This window comes from Mus caroli, chromosome 12 (assembly GCF_900094665.2).
Source record: "Mus caroli chromosome 12, CAROLI_EIJ_v1.1, whole genome shotgun sequence".
In the NCBI taxonomy this organism is placed as follows: domain Eukaryota; kingdom Metazoa; phylum Chordata; class Mammalia; order Rodentia; family Muridae; genus Mus; species Mus caroli.
The window spans coordinates 105,864,202-105,886,433 of record NC_034581.1 but is presented as its reverse complement, the minus strand read 5'-3'; the positions used below and the strand labels follow the sequence as shown (position 1 = coordinate 105,886,433).

General features: G+C 53.7%; 1 protein-coding gene across 5 annotated transcripts; it reads right to left on the bottom strand.

The window, feature by feature from the left end:
- Nucleotides 1–3,887: 3,887 nt before the first annotated feature.
- Exoc3l4 (exocyst complex component 3 like 4) lies at nucleotides 3,888–18,440 on the bottom strand. Of its 5 annotated transcripts, XM_021179065.2 has the most exons (14): nucleotides 17,713–18,440; nucleotides 16,614–16,717; nucleotides 13,945–14,020; nucleotides 13,048–13,463; nucleotides 11,479–12,133; nucleotides 10,240–10,351; nucleotides 9,903–10,025; nucleotides 9,517–9,617; nucleotides 9,305–9,385; nucleotides 7,511–7,625; nucleotides 6,981–7,100; nucleotides 6,749–6,901; nucleotides 6,024–6,145; nucleotides 3,888–4,898 (listed from the first exon to the last, which is right to left on the bottom strand). In XM_021179065.2, exons 4-14 carry the CDS (start codon nucleotides 13,445–13,447, stop codon nucleotides 4,715–4,717), a joined length of 2,166 nt encoding a protein of 721 aa, XP_021034724.1. In that variant the 5' UTR covers nucleotides 13,448–13,463; nucleotides 13,945–14,020; nucleotides 16,614–16,717; nucleotides 17,713–18,440; the 3' UTR covers nucleotides 3,888–4,714. The 5 variants fall into 5 exon arrangements, with proteins under 5 accessions (XP_021034724.1, XP_021034723.1, XP_029340833.1 ...); XM_021179064.2 differs by lacking the exon at nucleotides 16,614–16,717 and having other exon boundaries at nucleotides 17,713–18,027; XM_029484973.1 differs by lacking the exon at nucleotides 16,614–16,717 and having other exon boundaries at nucleotides 13,945–14,091; nucleotides 17,937–17,988.
- Nucleotides 18,441–22,232: the final 3,792 nt, after the last annotated feature.

The window sequence follows — 22,232 nt, the reverse complement described above, 5'->3', positions numbered from 1 at the left end:
ATAGTGAGACCTGCCTCAAAAACCAATAGCCAACTAGACATGGTAAATGTTTTGTGTGGTGAGTAGATGGTGGGTCTGTCTGCACATGGACAAAGCACCTTTGCCACAGCTGATGCAAGCTTCATAGGTCCAGAAGTAGAGTGGGCTGCAGGCAGGAGCGATATCCACACTTCAGTTCCCTTCGTGAGTTGGGACAGACACACAGGCTGGGAAGAGCCTCTGGCCATTCTTACTACAGGGTGCTTGCCTCTGACACCATAGCTGCTGCAGAGCGGTGCAGCCTGGAACACTGCAGCACCCACTATCAGCATCTGCAGCCCCTGCGCCTTATCTCAGTGGCCAGTACAGATCCCACCCAGCCTCCTGCTTAGATCAACTAGAGAAAGACAATGTCTCAAGGCAGCCCAGGCTTGGCCCTCCCCCAGGACTGGTGATGGATGGATGGAAACTCCTGTGAGCTGCTGTTGTTCCCAAGGGGCTTTTGGCTTTGTGGTTTTTCTTTTCTGTGTGAATGTACGTGTGTGTGTGTGTGTGTGTGTGTGTGTGTGTGTGTGTGTGTGTTAGCAAAGGCAGTAAGATTGGGAATAGAGTGTGCTGCTGCCTCCTGCCCCATGCCCCCTGCAGCCCGGACAGTGATGAGAGGCTGTGCAGGAAACACCTCAAAGTCACTGAGGGTGTTGCCCCCATGAGTGTGGCTTGCGGAGGTCTGGGGCCAGGAAGGAAGGAGCCGGGATCAGCAGCCAAGGAAGGAAGAGGGAGAGGCTGGGAAGGCTGGAGGATGACAGGCTGACTGCCACCTAAAGTCTCCTCACACCAGGACCTCTGCGCACAGCCTGACTTGTCCCTAAGCTCCCTCCCTTCTAGCTACTCCATTCTACGGGACTGAACCTCACTCAGCAAAGAAAGGGACCTCAGGTTATGAGCTCCAGGGTACAGGGCTGGGACCGCTGGCCCATGTTCAGCATGGCACACTGAACCAGGCTGGACCAGAGCCCAGGGGACAAGGGGACAGAGATTATGGCAGAGGCCTTGTGAGAGGTGGCAGGAAGAGGCTAGGGACCAAGAGGCAGCCATGCTTTGAGGGTGAGAGGCAAAGAAGGTGGTTCCAGACTCCCCTGCTTGCGAGAGGAGTAGAAGCCCCACACAGGCTCTGTCTAAACTCCTCCCCACCATTACCTGGCAACAGCCAACCAGGTATGCTCCTCCTCACAGTTACCTGGCAACAGCCAGGTATGCTCCTCCCCACAGTTACCTGGCAACAGCCAGGTAGTCCTGGTCCACTATAAAAGGGGCTGCTTGCCCCTCCTCTCTCTCCTGCCTCTCTCTCTCTTGCCTCTTTCTTTCTCCCCCTCTCTCCCCATTCCCTTCCCCCCTCTCTCCATGTGCTCCTGGCCAACCTCTACTTCTCTACTCTCTTCTCTCTGCCTTTCTCTGCCTCTACTACCCTCTTAACACCCCTCCCCATGCCCTGAATAAACTCTATTCTCTACTGTACCATTGTGTGGCTGGTCCCTCAGGGGGAAGGGATACCTAGGCATGGGCCTGCTGAGGCCACCCCTTCCCCTCATACTTCACCACAACCCCATAGAACATAGTCTAACCCTTTATCTTTTTATAAACACATCACTGTGGGACAGGTTGACAATGTTGACAAGGTCTAGCAGATTCCATAAACACACACATACACACACACACACAAACACACACATACACACACACAAACACACACACACAAACACAAACACACACACATACACAAACACACATACACAAACACAAACACACACACATACACAAACACACACATACACACACACATACACACACACATACACACACATGCATACACACATACACACACAAACACACACACATACACAAACACATACACACACAAACACAAACAAACACACACACATACACAAACACATACACACACACACACACACAGAGCTTACCTACCAGAACACTGGTCAGTAACAGTCACAGGATAGCTTTGAGAGGTAATTCCTTTCCCCTCAAGCTTTGTCTAAATAGCAGGATGGCCAAGGAGACACCCTCAGGAGTCTCTCTGGGTAGTGGGGTAGGTGGGGGATTAGGAGGCTCCCAAACCACACTGCTCTCAGAGCTAAATAGCCAGCAGCCAGAGTCCTTCACTCAAGCCTGCCCTCGGGTCCCCAGCCAGTCTTTCTGACTGTCCCCTTGGCCTCTGGTTCCCTGTGACTGAGCCTTGGGAAGGTGGGCCCAGCTCCCCCAGTCACTGGCAGGGCTCAGCAACACACACAAAGGAGCACAGGCTGCCCCTCCTTACAGTAGGTACCAGTGTTCTAAATGTGCACTTCTGGCCAGGAAACCCAGACTTCCTGTTTCCAGGTCTAGAGATCCTCAGGAAGACAGTCCAAGGCTCTGAGAAGAACTGGGCCCAAGTCTTTCTCCTTGCAGCGTGGGGCTGTTCAGCCTTGGGCACATCCTCTTAATCTCTTCAAACCAGCAAGACCCACCCACCTTACCCTCTCCTGAACCCTCAAGGTCCTATTCCATTCTCCCTGGCTCCTGGCCTCATGGCTGCACTCAGGATCAACTTTCACCATTGTTTTGCCGATTATGGCCTGGCTGGGTTAGAGCATCATAGGGAGGTCAGGAATCTGGCTTTTATGGCTAGCTCCTGTCCCACCCTCCTCAGCCAGCTCTATGCTAGCTCCTCTGACTGGAAGGCACTGACGGCATGCCCATTTCACAGCTGGAAATAGTGAGGCACAGACAGGCACGTAGACTTGCCTAGAGACTCATCTAGACAATTGCAGAGCTGGGACTAAACTCCCTTTCCTCTTCAGTTTGGTGAGGAAGCCCACTCAGCCCTGAAGCTCAGGTGGCACTGCACAGCCAGGATGGGACCTTGCTGCCCTGGTGAGGGGTGACACTCACATGTAGGGTGACTCTCTGGGTAGAACCTGGCTAGGACCAGGCTTTCTGTTGCCTCTCAGGACCTGTTTGCACTGCCAGGACTCTGATGGCTACTGAAGGGCACCTGTAGGACCCAGCTGGGATGCCTGGCCTGTGAAATATCACCTCCCCCTCTATGATCGCGGAGCCTCTCACACCTGAACTCCAGGTTATGAGGTTTCCAGGCCACTTGCTCTCTATAGGCCTCGATTTCCCTGCCGGCAGGAAAAACTGCTTCATCAGTCATCAACAGGAACAAGTTCCTGGCCTTCACCTCTGGCTTTGGAGCCTGGGAACCTCAGCAATGCACTTCCTCATTCCTGCCCTCCCTACCCTCCCTGCTTCCCCTTCTAGTCCTCCCCAGGTCTGGACCTGCTGCTGGCATCCAGCCCTGATACACACGGTGGTGTCAGGCATCCACCCCTGACCCCTGCTCCTAGAAGGAAGTAAGAATTCCCGGGGAATCTATCCCTGGGCTCCCAGCAGACTCAGACATGGCTTTGTCTCCCCCCAACACAGGGGAGGGAGGGGTCTGGGAGAGCAGGGAGAGATGCTTTGCCCACCTCCCGCACACTGCAGCATTTTAGAACCCTGGTCTTATACACTTGAGGAGGGGAACTGCACAGGGCTTTTGGGACCCCAGACCACATGCAGTTACTTTATCCCCACACAAGCTAGTGTCAGGGTCAAGCCCAAAGCTACAGTGGCAGTCTGCTGGGGAACAGTAGAGTAAGAAAGCCATCACAGCCCCGTGCCATCCACTCTGTTAATCCTGGTTTGGCTCACATATTCCCTGGAATTGGAGCCAACAATGCAAACAGGTCTCCAGCCTTTGCCTACAGGCTATAGACAAATTTCAAGTTATCTAGGGAGCAGGTGCACTGTCCCCTGGAAATGTACCCGAGGCATGGTTACCTTTCCACCTGGACACCACCACCACACAGTGACCTGGCAAGTTTTATTGCTTGAGAGTCCCTCCTACATGAAACTAGAATACTGCAAGCTGCAGAACCGGTGCTCACGAGGGCTCAGGTGCCTAGCGAGAGGCTGAGGGGCTGTCTACCCCTTCTGGGCAAGACCAACATGGTATCTGAAGCTAGGGACCCAGGGTGTGGGGTCTGCCTTTGCTTTGTTGTTGCTTTTTAAATGTATTTAGTTTTCCTTTATGCACAGGTGTCTTGCCTGCCTGCATGTCTGTGTTCAGCACAAGCTCACACTCACAGAGGCCAGAGAGGGCTTTTGGTCCCCTGGAACTGGAGGTGAACAAGGTTGTTTACTGCCCTGTGGGTGCTGGGAGCACAACCTCTGAAGGGGGAGCCAAGGCTCCTATTTCAATCTGCTGCGGCAGGCAGGGACTTTTCCAGCTCAGGACTGGCTCGGTCCTCCCATACATTCGATCCAGCATCACCTCTCCCAACCAGCTTAGCTTGCCCAACCTTGTACACTATTTTAATTCACATTTATTTTTAGAATCCTCAGCTTCACACTACAGTGTGGATGTGCTGAGCAGTTAGAAAGGGAAGCCTTCCCAGGCCTGAAGTCCTGAAAGGAGACTCCACAGCCCCAAAAGACTCCCCCACAAATGCCCGGAATGCCTCATCTCCTGGCTCCTCTGGCTGAGCAGCCAGGCAGCTGAGACCAAAAATTCCAAGGCCCCAGGCTTCAGTGCTAGGGGTAGGGCCAGAGTGACTCACTGGGCTCCCAACTTGGGGTCAGTCATGGGGAGGGTGACAGATCCTCGGCCAACGAGGCTCCTGCTTGCCCTTCAGCCCTAGATGCAGGTGATTAGCACGTCCACAGAGGTGGGCACTTCGATCTCCTCGAAGAGCACGTGGTGTGAGGGGAGCCTGGACTCGTGGGCGGCCCTCAGCAAGTCTTGGGTGTGTTGCAAGAGATTCTGGTTCCGGCGGCGGCCGAGTCTGCGTAGTGCCAGAATGGCCAGAATGTGGTCTCGCCTGTAGAGACATAGGGTCCCCACTGCAGAGCGGTGCCCCCTGGTACCCTTCAGCTCTTGCCCGTCCCCACCTCCGAGAGGGCAGGAACCCAGGCTTGGGAGGAAGTATGATTCATCCAGCATTCCTGGAGCTGGATCAGGGAGGCTGAAAGGCTGGGACTATCCCAGGCCGGGAGGGGATGGGACTCTCTAAAAGGAGGTGGGAGTGTAGGCCTGGAGGTGCACAGTAAATGGACCTAGAACACACAGACATGAGACAGGGGAGGGGGCATGCGCACAGCCGAAAGAAACTCTGTGCAGAGGCAACGCAAGAACTCTGATCTAGGGAAGGCTCCAGAAACTGGCAGAATGCTAGGGAGGTAGAGGCCAGGCCAGGCCAGGCCAGCAAGACAGAGCGGGGGGGGGGCGGGGGGGNGTGGGGTGGCAGGTGAAGTGGTGGAGGGGTGGACGTGTGTGAAATAGGTACAAAGGGGCACCCTGAGTCACTGCGTCCCCACTGCTTCCCCGCAGCCATCCAAGACCACTTTTGGAGCCAGGGAGGAAGGGCCAAACACCAGTTGGGGAACCCCCGAGGAGTGGTAGGGAAACTGAAAACTTAGAAGGAGCTAACGGGGTCGGGTCGGGGTCGTTGTTGTCCGTATTCAAAATCTACCAGAACAAACAAGCTGCGAGCAGCAGGGAGCCAGAGAAGGGGCTGGACCAGGGGCTTTCAGTGATCTTTCCATCCCGGAATCTCCGAGAGCACTGGAGAGAGCCAAACCGGGATTTCCAAGGGCTCTGATGACTCACTGCCCCACAAGGCCCGGGGATCCGAGCCTCCTCACGGCTGCCGAGGCCTTAGAGGGCTTCCACAGAGGGTTTGAGCCCGAGAGTGGAGCCACGCCGTCCACAGATGGTGGAGAACACGAGGGAGGGGATGGTCCTCTTGCCTACGGTCCCTGTGCCCCTTCCTCGCGGGCATGCGCACACGGGTCCGTCGCGGTTCGCTTCCCGGCTAAGCCACAGTTCTCTTGGCCCTGACAAGCTCGCTCTTCCCTCCGTTCCACGCCTGCACTCACTTTGCTAAAGGCGCGAGTGCCAGGTTCCAGTGACCCCTGACTCTAGGAGGGAAGGAGTATCTGCTAACCTGATGTCCGGGTAGCTCCGTATAAGTGTTTCCAGGTGCCGCCGGATGTCGTCTTTGTATGTCTCGCCCAGGATCTCAGCCACAGACAGGATGGCTTGGTCCAGCCACTTGGCTTCAGAGCCCTAAGGAAACAGGGAGGTATGTGCGTGGTCCCTTTCCCCCAAGGAGTCCCTGCCTAGAAACCTCTCCTGTAGTGCCCAGAAACACCCTTCCCGTGTGTCTGCCGTGGGTGGCTTGCCCATAAGAAGATTCCACGGAGTCAGGGACTAAGAATCCACAGACCACATCTACAGTGATTGTGGAGAACTTTCTTCCTGTCTGCACAGACGGGAAATCCGAGCCCTGACCAGGAAAGTGCTGATTGGAACCTGTCACCAGTAGGAGCCAGCAGCCCAGATAAGGGGTTTGGGCTCAAAGTGCTCCCGGTCCGAGAGGGGAAAGATCTCCCACAGACCTTGCCCATCATAACCTTCATTCCTTCTTTGCCTTCACCCACAAATGTATGCAAATACAATGTAAAGTGAAACCCCCTCCTGGGCCCGCCCCTTTAGAGTCTAGCCCCACTGCCATTTTCCCTGTGGAGTCTGAAGAACGGCCTAGTGGAAGCTCTCTTCTGCTTCACCCACTGTGAGGGCTCTTTACAGGATGAAAACAGAATAGGGGGTTCCTGGCTGGGTTTGTTGGCCAGAGACTGAGCCCGATTGACAGTCAGACACTGCTCCTACCAAGCCTTGGAAGGTGTTGCTAATGGCCTGGGCATCCAGGTTCATCTTATTGGAGCCCTTCAGTCGATCCTGGCCACTGAACCTCTCATGGGGCCTTAGCACCTGCCCCAGGTATTCTCGGACCACAAAACGGTGCACCTCCTGCAGTGTCTCCTGGGAGAGGGAGATGGTAGTGGTCAGGATCAAAGCCATGGGCCCTGCACACCCATGCCAGCCACCCACTTCCTGGTACCTGTGCCAGTGGTGGGGTCACATGCTCAAGATGATGTGCAAAGTCCACCACCTTGTCCATGAGGGGACGAAGTGTGTCCTGTGTGAGCCAGCTCTTGGTATATAGCACCTTAAATAGAGGCTGGGGACAGAAGGGCATGGGAAGTGAGCTCTGTTCACCGTTTCTAATCCCCTTCCATGCTGGGCTCCCTGGTGCAGCCCTCTTTTCTAGGCACAGGTTTTATCACTAGGTCCTTCCCATAATGCCTCCTCCAATGGGCATGGTAAAGTCTAAGAGTCTTGTCAGACCCTGCTTAGGGTGTGTGCTGGGTGCACCTTGAGTGTCTGTTTGGTCAAGGGGCTTTAAGGCCTTATTTCTTGGCCCACCACCCCACTGAACAGAAAGAGCAGCAGTGGGTTGGTGAGTGCTTCCCAACCACCCTTGCTCCGGGAGAACTCACAGAGGGCAAAAGAATGCTGTGACCTAGGCCTGGACCTTTAGAGCACAGATGGGTACCAGGGTTGGAGGGGGCACAGAAGTGTCCAGTTCACCTGCATGTCTTGCTGTACAATCTGGAGCAAATGTTTCTGGAAGCTATTGGTGGCAGCCACCAGGGGTTTCTCTAGTTCCTTTATGGTTCCTGGGAACCTGGCCAGAAGACTGGTTCTGGGGAGGAGCCAAGACAAGGAGTGAGCTGGGAACAAAAAAACAAGCAGAGGAGCAAGACCCCTCCCCCGGGGCACACCCCTGCAGGCTGGGCGCAGCACTGGTCTGCCTCCCATTCATTTTTCAGCAGTTCTTATTCTTCCCAACGCAGTCCCTTGTGTTGTGGTGACCCCCCCCCCAACCATAACATCATTTTAGTTGCTTCTTCATAACTGTAATGAAGCATGATGCAAATACCTGATATACAGGATATCTGGTACCTTTGTGGCAGGGGCCGGGACCCACAGGTTGAGAATCCCTGATTTAGCTTGTAATGTCCCTGGAGTTGTGCAAAGTAGCACCCAGGGGCAGAACTGAATAAAAGGACAACATCAAAGCCCTGAGGACCAATCATTAACTCTGGCAGCAGGGTGACAGGGTGGCTGCTTTGATCCCGTCTGGCAGCTTTGAGTCAGACCTCCATGCCTCTTGGTGATGGGACATGGTAGCACAGCCATGCCCGGCAGAAACTCGCCAATGAGCTTCATCCCTGCCTCTGAGAATGACACTGTCCCATTGGGCAGGCACGCCTGGTCCATCTCCTAGCTGCATGGGTTACTGCTTGCACCAGCATCCACCTGCCCACCTGTCCCAGGCTACCCTAGGCTTGGGAAGTCACACTGGGTGTATTAAGCAGGCACACAGTGTATCACAGTGCTCATATGAGGGGGCTGGTGAGATGGCTCAGTGGGTAAGAGCACTGACTGCTCTTCCAAAGGTCCTGAGTTCAATTCCCAGCAACCACATGGTAGCTCACAGCCATCTGTAATGAGATCTGACACCCTCTTCTGGTGCATCTGAAGACAGCTACAGTGTACTTATTTTAATAATAAATAAATCTTTGGGTTGGAGGGAGCAAGGTTGACTGGAGCGAATGGGGCAGACCCGAGCAAGTGGGGTTGGCCTGAGCAAGCAGAGGTCCTAAATTCAATTCCCAACAACCAGATGAAGGCTCACAACCATCTGTGCAGCTACAGTGTGTACTTATATGCATAAAATAAATAAATCTTTTTTAAAGAGTCCATATGAACTCAGTCCCCATGGCCTGAGGAAGCAGGCTCTGGCTTTGTTAGAAGAGTTAAGAGGCACCAAGATGAAGTGACTTGCCCCAGCGCACACAGCCAACAATGGGCAATGCTGTATCCAACCCCACAAGGTGGCCTAGATGGCTGTATTCCCCAGACTAGCATATCTGTGGGGAAGTGTGCATGTGGTATGGTCTGGAGTTCCCGTAGCAGTCTCTGCCAAATAGAGAAGACCATGTTTTCTGAGGGAAGAGATGCCCAGGATGGTCCAGGTTGAGACGCGGGGAGGTGGAGGGGTTCGGAGGAGAAGGTAACTCAGGAAAAAGAACAGAATGGGATGGAGGGAATAAACAGAGAACTCAGGGACCGGGGCAGTCCCATCTCCTCAGTCTCTGATCAGCCTTGAAGCCCCTCATTTGTTCCAGGGCTCTAGCCCTGCTGAGTACTTTAAGGCCAAGGCGAAGAGGGGACAATCCCAGAAGGCCTTGGGGAACCCACACTAAGCCGCTTCCCCAACTCCTGCCCTTAGCCGCCGCTGCTTCTGATCTCTTTTCCTGAGCTCGCACGCCTCCTGCTGGCAGTGTTAGGCAGCGTCCTGGAGCTGGGGCGACCTACCTCAGCTCCACGCAGGCGTTAATGTAGGCACCCAGGTACCATTCGCTCACCGCCTTCGACGCCAGAAAAGCCTTTTCAAACCTGGGGATCGGAAAAAATCATTCCTCTGACTTCAGGTCTGCGCCCCCGTTAGGTCGTCACCGTGATGAGGGCCTCACACTCAGTCCACCCATTCTCGAGTATCCGTCCTGGACAGAGAATGCCACCCGTACCTGGGCACAAAGAGACAGAGCGCACGCGCGCAGATCTGCAGGGTGGTGGCCTCCAGCTCCGCGGAGATAGCGCCAGCTGCCTTCACATGTTCAGCTACCAGCTGCCAGGGATGCCACATGCTGAGAGCAGTTGAGTCCCGAACCCAGCCCACCCCATCGCTGCAGGTTTTCAGTGGCCCCAATGTGAGAGTCACCTTCCCCCACCCCTCCACACAGCTACTAGAATTCACCGGCAGACCCGAGAGCTGTGATTTAACCTGGCCATGTGCCCCAGGAGTCTAGATCACTCCACAGGTTCCTCTCTCAGTAAAACTTAGCTCTGAGGGATCTCCGACATGAGCCTGAGTCCTGAACACAGCCCTTCCTTCACCCCCTCCCGGGCGCACCATGTGCACATCGATGGACAGGGGCGCGTGGTAGAGGCCCTGCAGCACTTCCCGGTCCTCGTCGGCTTCCCAGCGATTCTGTTCCAGCTGCAAGATGCTGTCAAAACAGCTTGTGATCTTGGTCTGTAGGGTTAGGAGTGGCCTGTGGTGAGCTTTCCAGGAGGAAGGTAAGGGCGCCCCCTGCCTACCAAACTCCACTTTGCGCCTTCAAGGACTAGCGTCACCGGACTCCAGTCATGGTCCATGGCTTACAGGTACTGCCAGCACAACCCCTAGCCTCCACATCAAGCCTCCTGTAGGGCCCAACCTCTGGAGCCCGGGGCCTCCCCAGCCTCACCTCCAGGAAGCTAGTGTAGTCACTCTCCAGTCGAGCCCACAGAGCAGGCTCTAGAAGTGGGGGCAGCGGTTCGGTGGGCAGCGCCAAGTCTGGGGCGCCCAGGAAGTCAGGACTGAAAAAGTAAGATTCCGGGATGAGGGAGTTGTTAGGACCCGGGGGGGGGGGCCTCTGGTGCTCCACCAGCTACCTCCTCTCTCTAACCTGGCTTAAAGTCTAAAGTCATGGGGCTGGAGAGATGGCTCAGCAGCTAAGAGCACTGACTGGTCTTCCAGAGGTTCTGAGTTCAAATCCCAGCAACCACATGGTGGCTCACAACCGCCCGTAATGAAATCTGATGCCCTCTTCTGGTGTGTCTGAAGTCAGCGACAGTGTACTTAAGATATAATAAATAAATATATTTTTTAAAAAAGTCTAAAGTCATTATTAGAGTTCTGAACTTCTTCTGTTGACACATTCCACTCCCCTGCCCTCCAGAGTTCTATGCCATCACTTCCCTTCCCATGAAACCTCCAGAAGGGGCAGACTTGACCCTCAAGCAAACAGCTGGTCCTGCTCAGAAAGCTTAAGGAGCTGTTCAGATGGGCCTCTGCCAGACTGCCTCAATGTGACCTCTGCCCTCATGGACAGCCTACATTCGAAGACTGAGCTGTAAACGACATTCTCCGGCCCCATCACCATCTAACCCAAATCAGGGTGTCCTAGACAGGGCCTGATAGTGGCTTGAGATCACTTGGCAATTTAAAGAGGCCAGGACTCCCGGCAGCCTTCTCCCTTACCTATTCCTGCTGAGGCAAAGCTGGGGCCCATTCATCTGGGGACCTAAAACACCCTAGTTACACAGCAGGTTAAAAGCCCCCTGCAGGCTGCACTCTACATGTGAATGCCCACCCAGAGGGGCAGCAAGCTGGGTGGTGGTGTGCCTGGAAAGCCACCTTTTCCCACTTGCAGCCATCTTATGGACTAGCTTTGCTTTATGGGGCTCCTGGCACTGGTTTGAAGTGCACAAGAGAGACTTTCTAGCTTTGGGAACCTGCACATGGGTAGTCCCTTAGGAAAACCTGGGATGGGAGCACAAAGCCTAGCACAAAGGATGACCAGGTCCCCAGTCTTCCTCGTGTCCCATCGCCTTTGCCAGTGACGGGGAAGGAAGGTGTCCTATGCTCTTGTACCCGTTTTCCGTGATCTCCTGCTGGTTAATGGTACCCGCTCCTGCCTAAAATACCCTAGCTCAGGCCTCACCTGCCATAGACATTGGCGGCCCAGTCTAACAGCACATAGAGCTGCTCACAGCCGCGGGCGTCTCGCGCCAGCTCCTGTAGGCGCTGGGCCACAGCGCTGTGGAAGGCACGCAAGTAGGTCTCCCACACTGGGAAGTCGGTGGCTTCGTAAGCGGGCTGCATCTCTAAGCGCACCTTCTGCAGGTCCTGGCGAACCACGCCACCGAGCTCAGCCAGAAGCTGGGCTAGGTCGGATGATCCCTCCGCAGCCCCGGGGATGACTTTAGCGCCTGCCTGCTGTACGCGCTCCTGAGCGCTGAGACGCACCGCGTCCTCCCAATGCAGACGCCAGTGGCGGGGAGTACTCAAGAAATCACCCTCGGCCTGGGAGGTCTGATGGGCCTCCTCTTCCAAGTGTACCACTTGGGCCAGTTCCGCTAGAGCGTCTCGATCCACGCCTTCGGAACTCAGCGCCTCGCGCACAATGGCTCCGATCTCCGCAGCCATTCCGTCGTAATGTAGACAAAGGTCCATAGCGCGCCGCGCATAGGCGGTGGGGTCCTGTGTAAAGGTACGTGAGGTTTTGTCGGCTACCAGCTGCGTCTCCAGGTACCGCAACTGTTCAAAGGCCTTCACTAGCTGCCGCTCAGTGATGAGGTCTGCCACGGATTTACTTTCTGCAACCGCAAGTGAGAAAGGGCGTAATGAGAGGGACCCATCTATGGTCCTGGTACTAATCCAGACATTTAGGTTGCTCTGCGAGCTTTGGGCTGAGCCACCTGGCCACTGCCCAGCTGTCCTGTGCACAACTGAATTGCTCTACCTGCCAGAAGTCCCTGCTAATAGTCACATTAGAAGGAACAGTGACAGGGCCCCAAACAAATGGCTGAAAACAGCAATTTGGGTTAGTTCCTGACTGCACAGCTGGCTATATTGTAACCAGTACCTTCTACCTTGTACCCCCGACCCCTAATCCTCTCTTCCATCTCTGCTGAGTTGGTGCTGGTGACATCATATGTGGCTGTAATTACAGGTCTAATAGGGTCAGAGCTCGGGCAGGGTGTGTCCTGCCCTTAAGTTCAGAGCTAGCCTCTCTGCCGTGCCTTTCTCTTCCCACCCTGTGTTCAAGGAGTTCTCTACTTTGCCTGGATCCCTTCTTCAGAGTCCAAGTTCCATTTGTCCTCCCCCGAACCGACCCTTAGCTGCTGCTCCAAGTAACCATGGCTTCCATGAACTTCTGTGACCCTGTGGTCAGAACCCAATGCCTAGAATGGGTTTGTTCAACGGGCCAGGCTGTGAAAGGCCCGTGCATGGTCTATAGCTCTACAGTCATGCAGACCTGGGTTCAAATCCCACCCCTTACTGGTTGCTGTTAAAGACCAAGCAAGTCACTTAGCTGAGCCCGATGTTTCACATTTGCCCAGCGGCTGTGTTGAGAGGAAAGGGCTTCCCTTGCTAGATACTAAAAGAATTTGTGCAGAAGGCAGAGTTTGGGTGAATTAGGCCTCAAGGAGAGTCTGTCGGGATACCCAGCTCAGCTCCTGCCCCCTCTACCCTCTGTTTTCTCTCATGGTGTTGTGTGAGACCTTACCTGCCTGGGGTTCCAGATCCTCAGCCTCTGTCCCAGTGGCTGCCTGCCTGCTGGCACCATCTGTGACTCTGGAGGGCTTCTCTGGTACTGCAGGGCCTTGGGGATGCCCAGCAGTTAAGCCTTCGTCTATGGCCCGTCTCAAGGACCTCAACAGGAAACGGGAGCTGCGCCTGAACAGGCCCGGGTCCTCCTTGGGCTTGTGGGTTGAAGCTCTCAGGCTGGTCCGGAAGAGGGTCTGCTTCAGCATGCCCAAGCTGGGTCTCAAGCTGCCCCCGTGGTGCGTGCTCTGCTCTTTCATACTGTTGGACTTCCAGGTGGTCACAGGGAGGGTCTGTGACTTCCTAGGTTCCCTGGGGCTTTTCACCTCTGGCCCAGGGGCCTCTGTCTGCGGCAAAGGCATCTTGGCAGCAGGAGAGCTGAGGGTGAGAAAGCGGCTCAAGGGGCCTGGAGGGCACCAAGCCCAGCCCAGGAAGCAGATACCCAACTCTGGCTAAACTCCAGGACTCAGGGGACCCCGGAACATGGTGCAGGAAGGCTTTGTCACTTCTATGGGGAAAGAAATGTCTGCTAGTGCCTGGGTTGGCCAGAGCCTTTTGCATGCCCAGTGCAATGGGTGTGAGGGTGCAGACCACGTTTGCCGGCAGAATGCCTTCCTGGTGCCATTCTCAGAGGCTCCCTCCCAGGTGTCCACCTTCACAGAGCCTGAGGAATTCCCAGTTGAACTCAAAGGAGTACTGAGCTTGCTTATTCTGGGAACCAGCCCAACCCACAACCCACAAGGGCAGAGCCCAGGACCCACATCCCAAATTTCTAGGATTTTAGATTCTAAGGCCTAAACCTTTCCCCGTCCCTCCTTCCCACAACCCCCCTTCACGCCCTCCAGAGACGTGGACTCACCCCTTCAGCTGGAAAGGCAGGATCTCTGCTGCTCAAACCGGAAGCTTCTTAAGGCCTTCCCTCTGGGGCCTGGGATCTGGAGGAGGGTACAGTGGTGCCCTAGAGCCCTGGCCTCAGGCACCCAGCCACTTATCTTCACCACACAGCCTGAAGGGAAGGTGGTGGGAGGGGCTTCAGGTCTATATTTAACCTGGAGCTGAGGAATCCCAATGTATTTCCTACCTACTGCATTCCCCCCCTCTTGCCGAACCCCAACCTTCACCACACGGGGTGTGTGGTGGTGGGGGTCTCATGGGAGACACCCCCTGCTCAGGCCCCTGCCAGGCACCACCGCCACATTCCCTTTCGCTAGCAAAGCCTGGTTGTTTGCTTTTCTGACTGTATATTTAGCTAGGGGTGGAAGAGAAGAGACAGCCTTCCCGGCCACTGGAACCTCCTGCCCACCACATTGTGCAAGCCAGACACAAGTGGGGGATGGTGATTGGGCCAGCAAGCTCTCCCTAGGCCCTCTGAGAAACTGCGCTAAAAGAAGGGTTGGATGGAGCTGAAAAGATGGTTCAGTGGTTAGGAGCACTACTTGCTCTTGCAGAGGACCCATGCTCAATTTCCAGCACCCACACAGTGGCTCACAGCCATCTGTAACTCCAGTTCCAGGGCCACCAATAGGCTCTTCCGACCTTCGAGGGAACTGGGCACACACATAGTACACAGACATACATCCAAGCAAAACACCCACACACACACATGCACACATACACACACACACCATAAAGAAGCAAATAAATCTTTTTTAAAAAGAAAGAAGAGGAGGAGGAGGAAGAAGAGGAAGAGAAGGAAGAAGAAAGGCTTGACCCAAAAGAGGCATAGCTCCCAGCCTTCTTTAGGGCTTCTTACCATACCAGGACAAATCTAAGTAGGTCAGACCCCTGGGTGAGTCAGAAAGCAACTGCCCTTCCCTGGACTTAAGGCATGCTGGACAGAGGCCGCCCCCTAGGGTCTCGCCCTCCAGCAAGGCATCTGCTAGAGTCAGCTGAGGCCTGGATTTCTGGAGCTCCAGAGGCCACCGGCAGCTTCACGGAAGCCCAGGAGAGGGAGGGAAGCTCAGATGATTGGTTGGGGCCTTATCAGCCCCACCCTGACCACAGGTCATCATCTGGCCTGCCACCCAGGTTCAGGGACCCTGCCCCACACAGAGCTGACATTAAATGTCAATCTCTGGTCAGCTCCTTCATCTAAGGTGACCTTCCATGCCTAGTGTGAGAGATGGCACCTGCCCCTGCTGCATTCTCTGGACTCCCTGACCACAGGGATGTTGGGAAAGGATAAGACGGGTCCTGCCTTGGTTGGTAAGAGTTCATCTTGATTTACCAAGCCCTGACTATGTGTCCAGCCCAGTGCTGATGCAGATGTGGTCCCCACAATTCCCCCTGAGGCGTGTTATCTGCTCCATTTGAGGAACCCACTGCTCAGAAAAGGGAAGGATCCAGCCTCCAGCCACTCAGCCTGGCCCACCATGTCTCTTCAGAAGCTATGAACAACGGGTGGCCGGTGTGTGCTCCTGACTAGAGGATCAGATGTCACCCAAAAAAAGTCCTTTCTCTGTGAAGACCACAAGAGAGTCAGACTTGGCAGTCCTTGCAGGGGAGCCTGGAGGCAGATTCTGGATAGGGAGGGGCACCTGGACACATGAAATCTCAAGGCTACACAGGAGTCTCTGGGCTCACGGTACTCACCCACCTTCATATCAAGCCAGGCCTGTCCTAAAGAGCCATCGCGGCCATCAAACAGCCCCTCTGGCTGCAGCCACATCTCTTTTGGCTCTGCAGCTCTCAGCAGCTACCCAAACCATTCTTGACACCCCCCCCTTTTCTGTGACTCCCCCAGTACCCTCAAGCTACCCCAAGCCCTATAGCTTGGCATTCAAATTCTTCTCTTTCTAGATCGACAATTTTTTGCTTCACTCCTGGGCATGCATGTTAGCTCATGGGACCCCCTCCATCCTGCTGAGTGTGCCAGTTTTGGTCCCCCCCTCCAGCTGTGTCCCCTCCTGATCCCCTCTCTCTTTGGTCTCCACATTGGACCTGTTTTTTAGGACACAGTGACTTCCTGTCATCCAAGGAACCCTCAGCTCTGTGTCATCTGCTCCATGGCTCCTCAGGGCTGACTCTACTGTGTCAGAGTCTCCTCCAGGCTTGAGAGTCTGTCTGTCTCCTCTCTCTTTCACCCAAGAGTGCAGTTCAGAAGTATGGACTCTCCAGGCTGGGTGGGTGCCCCACCCAAGGATGGCCTGGTCAGGTGTCATTCTGGTGCCCACCGGGATGATCATGGACCCTAGCCCCATGCCTTCCCTCTGTGACCACAAGGCCGGTCCTCGTCCTCCAGCACCCATTTCCACTGCTGTCACTTGCTGACTGACTTGGCGTTAAGGCCGGAGATCCCGAAGATCCATGACAGTCTGGGCCTTGAGCTCACCTCTTTCCCAGTCAGTACCAACTGCAAGGCTAGGTACAGGGAAGTCAGCATGGCCCCTCCAGCTGTGGCCATGAGGTTAGGTCTAGATCTCCCCCACATCTGGCCTTGTTTCTACTCTTTTCTAGACCTTCCCTCTTGCACCAACTCCCACTCTCTGTTTCTCTCTGGGACGAACCACATCCTTTCTCCCCACCTACCCTAGGACCAGGCTATCCTCTGTCCTTCAAAGCCCCGGGGCAACCACTGCCGGCAGGCTGTGGCGTCCGTGCCTTGAAACCTTCCCTGCAAGCTGAGTCCTTTCCTGAAAATATGGAACAGGGCAAGAAAATATGGTTTCAATCCGCCTCAGTGCTCGCCTTTGAGATCTAGTTAAATCAACAAGCTAGGAAAATCAGTAAGAGCTGCAAATGTCAGAGAGAAGCAGTTCCGAAAAATCCCAAGCACGGTTATTATGGGAATAACAAGAGTTTAGTAAATTTCATGTGTTGATTTTGCAAACACGATCAGTAGCTGTTCTATGTGCCAGCCAGGCCTATTTTAAAAAAGACACAGGCTCCCTTCAGAGTTGCCAAAATACAAACATCCCTGGTAGCCACCCCCCACTGAAGGACAGACTTTCACTGAAGGACAGACTTCTTAAATAGGCACACAAGGCTTTCCCTCGGGGTTGTCTTGCTTTTCTCTGTTGCCCCTCTGCAGCCCAGGACTCATTCCCCCTCCAAGCCTTTCTGGGAGTTGCCCCTCATCTTCCAGCTGCCGAGAGCTTCCTTGGGGCTCTTCCTCTGAGAAGCACATCCTTTTCTGGGTCTAGCTCCAGCCCTGGAGAGTAGTGATATGATCTGAGAGCTTTCTGCCACTTGGCCAGGAGCCTCCAGGGAGCAGGGAATGAGCCTGGCTCAGACCCATGATGGGGCCAATAAATGTCAGGTACCCAAGGAATGGTGTGGCCCTGCCATGATTGTGAACCTGTGGTACATCTTTCAGATCTTCATGCTAGCTAGCCCCAGTGCCTCGCCGTGTGAGTGATTGTCTTGTAATATGTGTGTGCTTCTTCTGTGTCTGTATGCCTCATGGATGTCTCTGCTCTCTGCAAGTGTGTGTGGCTGTTTATGTGTTCGGATGTGCGTATATCTTCTGTGGCTGAGTTGGTATTCTAGTTCAGCCGTCCTGGACTTGGAGCCCAGACCCTTGACCACAAAGCCAACTAACACAGCCGGAGTAGTCTCAGCCTCTTGGGTCCCCACCCATGGCCCCAAACACCCTCACATCCTCCTGCCCCACCTGGCTGGGTCTTACCTGATAGGCACGCAGACAACTGCACCCAGGCAGCAGAGGTCCTAAGCAAGCCAGCCAAGCAGGATTCTGAGATCAGGTCCAGGAGAGAGGTGGCTGCCAGCACAGCCCAACTGGTGGACCAACAGCTGGGACTTCCCAGCCACAGGACCGCCCTGACCCACTCTCTACTCGGACCCCATACTTTCGCTTTCAGAAAAGTTCCACCCCTTTCATTCCACTCTAACCTTTGATCAGCCACAGTCCCGGAGCTTGCCTGAGCCTGACCGGAGCTTGACAGGGAGAGACTGGGAAGGGGAGGCTAGGGAGGGCCTTAAGGGAAGCCGAGGAGGCGGAGATTAGTGGAGGAGAGGTTAGGGAGGTGGGGTTAGGGGAGGAGGATGCAGCAGTGGGGGCTGGGGACCACTGAGGATTGTCGGATCCTGACCGCTGCCAGAGGTAAGATAAATGGGAGGCTTTTACCCCCTAGTGCTCAAGCCCAAAAACTCTCCTCTCTCCAGCCAAGGGTTGCAGCTCCAGGCCAGTCTGGGACGATCACTCCAGTGCCCCCTATGCCTGCCCGAGCTGAGAAGCAGAGAGTAGAGACCTGTTAGGGAAGTTTTCTGTAATGCCTGGGGGACCAGGTGTGAGCCACACACTGCTCCGGAGTGCTGGTGGGAGAGGACCGAGGGACCACAGGGGCTCACACTCAGGAATGACAGGCAGCCTTCTAGGCAGACTCAGCGCAGCATGAACACCGTGGAGGAGGGGCTGTTGTGATGGCTTTGGAACTCAGGCCTTCTGCTTTCACAGAGACTCAGACAGGAAGCTTTTTTTCGGAGAGGGCCGTGGAGATTTCAGAAGAGGCACGTCCCCTGATTTCAGGGGGATTCCACAGTCAGCGTCTTAAGAAAAAAACTTGGGGGAAATCCAAGGACACATTCATGACTGTCCTGCTCTGTACCTGGGTACAGTATGGATGCTCTGGTTACAGTACTCAGTACTCAGTACTCAGTACTGGGCTGTGAGAACAGAGCGCCACACAGGCTATACTCTCCCGGTTTGGGGGACCTGAGGGCTTCTGAGGCTACCTCTTTCTTCCTCTTCCTTTCCTTCGTCTTCCTCCTCCTCCTCCCCCTCTTCTACGTCTTCTGGAGACAGGGTCCCACTATGTATTTCTTCTATGTCCTGTAGCTCACTATGTAGACCAGGCTGGCTCTGTACGCACAGAAATTGGATTAAAGGCATGTGCCATCGTGACTGGTGTTTTCTCTCTTTATGTGTTCTTTCCTCTGTAGGTGTCTGTCCAGTTTTCTCTTCTTTATAGCATGTGGAGTGTGGTGGTTTGTATATGCTCCATCCAGGGAGTGGGACTATTTGGAAGTGTGGCCCTGTTGGAGTAGTTGTGTCACTGTGGGTGTGGACTTTAAGACCATCATCCTAGCTGCCTGGAAGTCAGTGTTCTGCTAGCAGTCTTCAGATGAAGATGTAGAACTCTCAGCTCCTCCTGCACCATGCCTGCCTGGATGCTGCCATGTTCCTATCTTGATGATAATGGACTGAACCTCTGAACCTGTAAGCCAGCCCCAATGAAATGTTGTCCTTATAAGAGTTGCCTTGGTCATGGTGTCTGTTCACAGCAATAGAACCCTAACTAAGATAACACGCTAGGTAAGCTCTCTGAGGCAAGATAGATAGCAGGGTGGGCAAAGCGTGGGAACATGAGAATAAAAGGAGCTCCCCTGGTTGCAGTACCTTAGCAACAGGCAAGGATCCTGTGTGATCAACACCTGCAGAAGGCCTTTCTCCCCCGCCAGCTATAAATCTTTGATTTTTCTAGGAATTTCCTCCACAAAACCCCTCACTTATAGAGAAGACATGTACTAAACTCCTTGAGAAAGATCATCAAGGGGGCTGGAGAGATGGCTCAGTGGGTAAGAGCACCCGACTGCTCTTCCGAAGGTCCAGAGTTCAAATCCCAGCAACCACATGGTGGCTCACAACCATCCGTAACGAGATCTGGCGCCCTCTTCTGGAGTGTCTGAAGACAGCTACAGTGTACTTACATATAATAAATAAAAAAAAAAAAAGAAAGATCATCAAATTGTTATTGCATACAAGACATCTCCATCACCACCACCACTCATTTATCAGAAGAGCAGGAAATGGAGAAAAATAATGCTTTCTTGGTAACCTCAGAGATACAACTTGAGAGTCACCAAGATCAGGGATCTATGGCTAAGGCTAGGACAGCTTAGTCCCCTGCTGAGCCCCCTGAGTGGGCTGACTCCTCCCGTGGGCATGTCTTACTTTTTGCTATTCTCCCAACATGTCCTCCATTAAGTCTTACTCTTTCTCCTAACTTCACGTGTAATCCTGTTAAAGTATCTTTAATAATAATCTCCAACTCTACTTCAGACTGGCTAGTCCTAAAACTCTTTCCTTCACTAAAGCCATAAGTCTCCGTTTAGCATAAATTGGGTCTGTAAAAGACGAAGAGGGTCTTAAGGCTGGTGAAGGTGACAGCGCAGAGCTGTGTCTCTGCATCCTCTTCTGGGAGACGACATAACAGCTTAACTATATACCCAGCCTCCCAGTTGACCTGACTTTAACTGATTGTCTTTTTAAAGACCCTATCTCCATATTAGGTCATGTTCTCAGGTTCTGGAGCTAAGGGTTCAACATATAAATAAGAAGTTGATGATACAAGGCATACTACATCACCCCATGCTATTTGGAGACAGGCCAAGTCAGACAGAAGCCATCAGAACCACCTCCAGGATGCCCTCCGATTAATTACTTTTCAGTAACTATAGCTCCCTAGGTGGAACTACCAATCCAAGCCCAAGAGATGCCCGGCTGGCCCTTTCCCCTCAGCTCAGCCTGACCTGCCTATTGGCTCCCTTTAAGAAGGCTGCCCTGGGCTCAGGGACCTACCCACCACCACACAGTCAACTGGAGATACCAAGACTGTCTCCAAGTCACATGTAAGTCCTGGGATCTCCACGTTTGAATTGCTTGAAGTCTAGCCTCAGAAGTCCAAGCAGGAAGACTTTGATCTCTTTCTGACTGCTGTGTCTATGCTGCCTCAGAAATCTAATACCCAGGACCAGGAGGATTGTTCTAGACCTCTCCCAAAGTCTCACCAAACCCCAGACTGAGCATGCCCATGAGGCTGTGATATCATCTTTGATTTTGTTACTGGTTGGTATTTTGTGTTCTTAAACATTCTTTTCATCAAAGTAGAATTTTAAATTATATTTATGTGTAATATATAATTTAAAATTATATATAATAATATATAATATAATAAAATAGCACTAAATATATAATATATTTAATTTATTAAATGTGTTTATTTTATTTTATGCGTTTTGCCTGCAAATATGCGTGTGCACCATATGCATGTATGGTGCCTGCAGGGGTCAGAGGGGGCCAGATTCCCTGGGACCGGAGTTAGGGATGGTTGTGAATCATCAGGTGGGAACCGAACCCAGGTCCTCTGCAAGAGCAGCAGGTGATCTTAACCACTGGGCCACCCCTCCAGCCTTAATCTATTTTTTTTATGTGCATGGGTGATTTGCCTACATGTATGTCTGTGCTTTCTGGGTGTCATGTCCTCTGGTCACCATGTGAGTGCTGGGACCAGGCTTAGTCCTCTGGAAGAGCAGATGGTGCTCTTAACGCTGAGCCAACTCTTCAACTCCAAGTCAGCTGGCCTTGAACTTGCTACATACTTGAGGATGACCTTGAACTCCCATTCCTGCTTTCATCTCCCAAGTGTTGGGATTGCAGTAAGTGCCATCACACCCAGCAACTTGTTCTATTTTTCCATGTTGCCTTCCCCTGGCTTTTTCAGAAAAATCCCAGCGGAAAAGTCCCAGCATAGTCTAAGAGAAGCCCAGGTGCCAGGGCAGTCAAATTGAGATCAGATGAGGGCCGTGCAGGGTGCAGCTAAGAGGAGAGGCATAGCTAGAACACCGTAGGACACCGAGAACGTCAACCCCAGCTCCCCACGACCTTGGGAGAGGCATCTTTGTCGCTAAGCCTTATTTACTCTTAAGTAAACAGGATTGTTACTGGGATGACCTGAGTTCACTTCACCTGAGGACCTGAATTCTAGGTAGGCAAGAGCAGAAGGACCCTCCACATACGTTTACCTGTCTAGGGGTCAATTTTGCCCAGAATGCTAAGGGGCCCAGATTGGAATCAATTCTAAGACTGGGGAGGCGGAGTTCACCCTGTGTCCCTGGCGGCTGCGGGGTCTGGCGGGAGCGGGGGTTGTGGGGGCGGAGGTGTGTGTGGATTGTGCCCTACTCTCTCTGAGGCCAATTTGCAGCCTGCTGGTGGACCTAAACGCACCAGACGGTGGCGTCTGCTGTTTTTAAGTACTGACCCCGGCGGGCGCTAGGGGGAGCCGCAGGCAGATTTCAGGTCTCCTGTGTGCTAAGGAGAGGCTGGGCTAGGCTGGGCTGCTGAGTGGGTGTGGCGTCCGCTCTGGCCCCACCCGGGCTCTCTCCCACTGCTTGGGCAGGAGTGGGCAG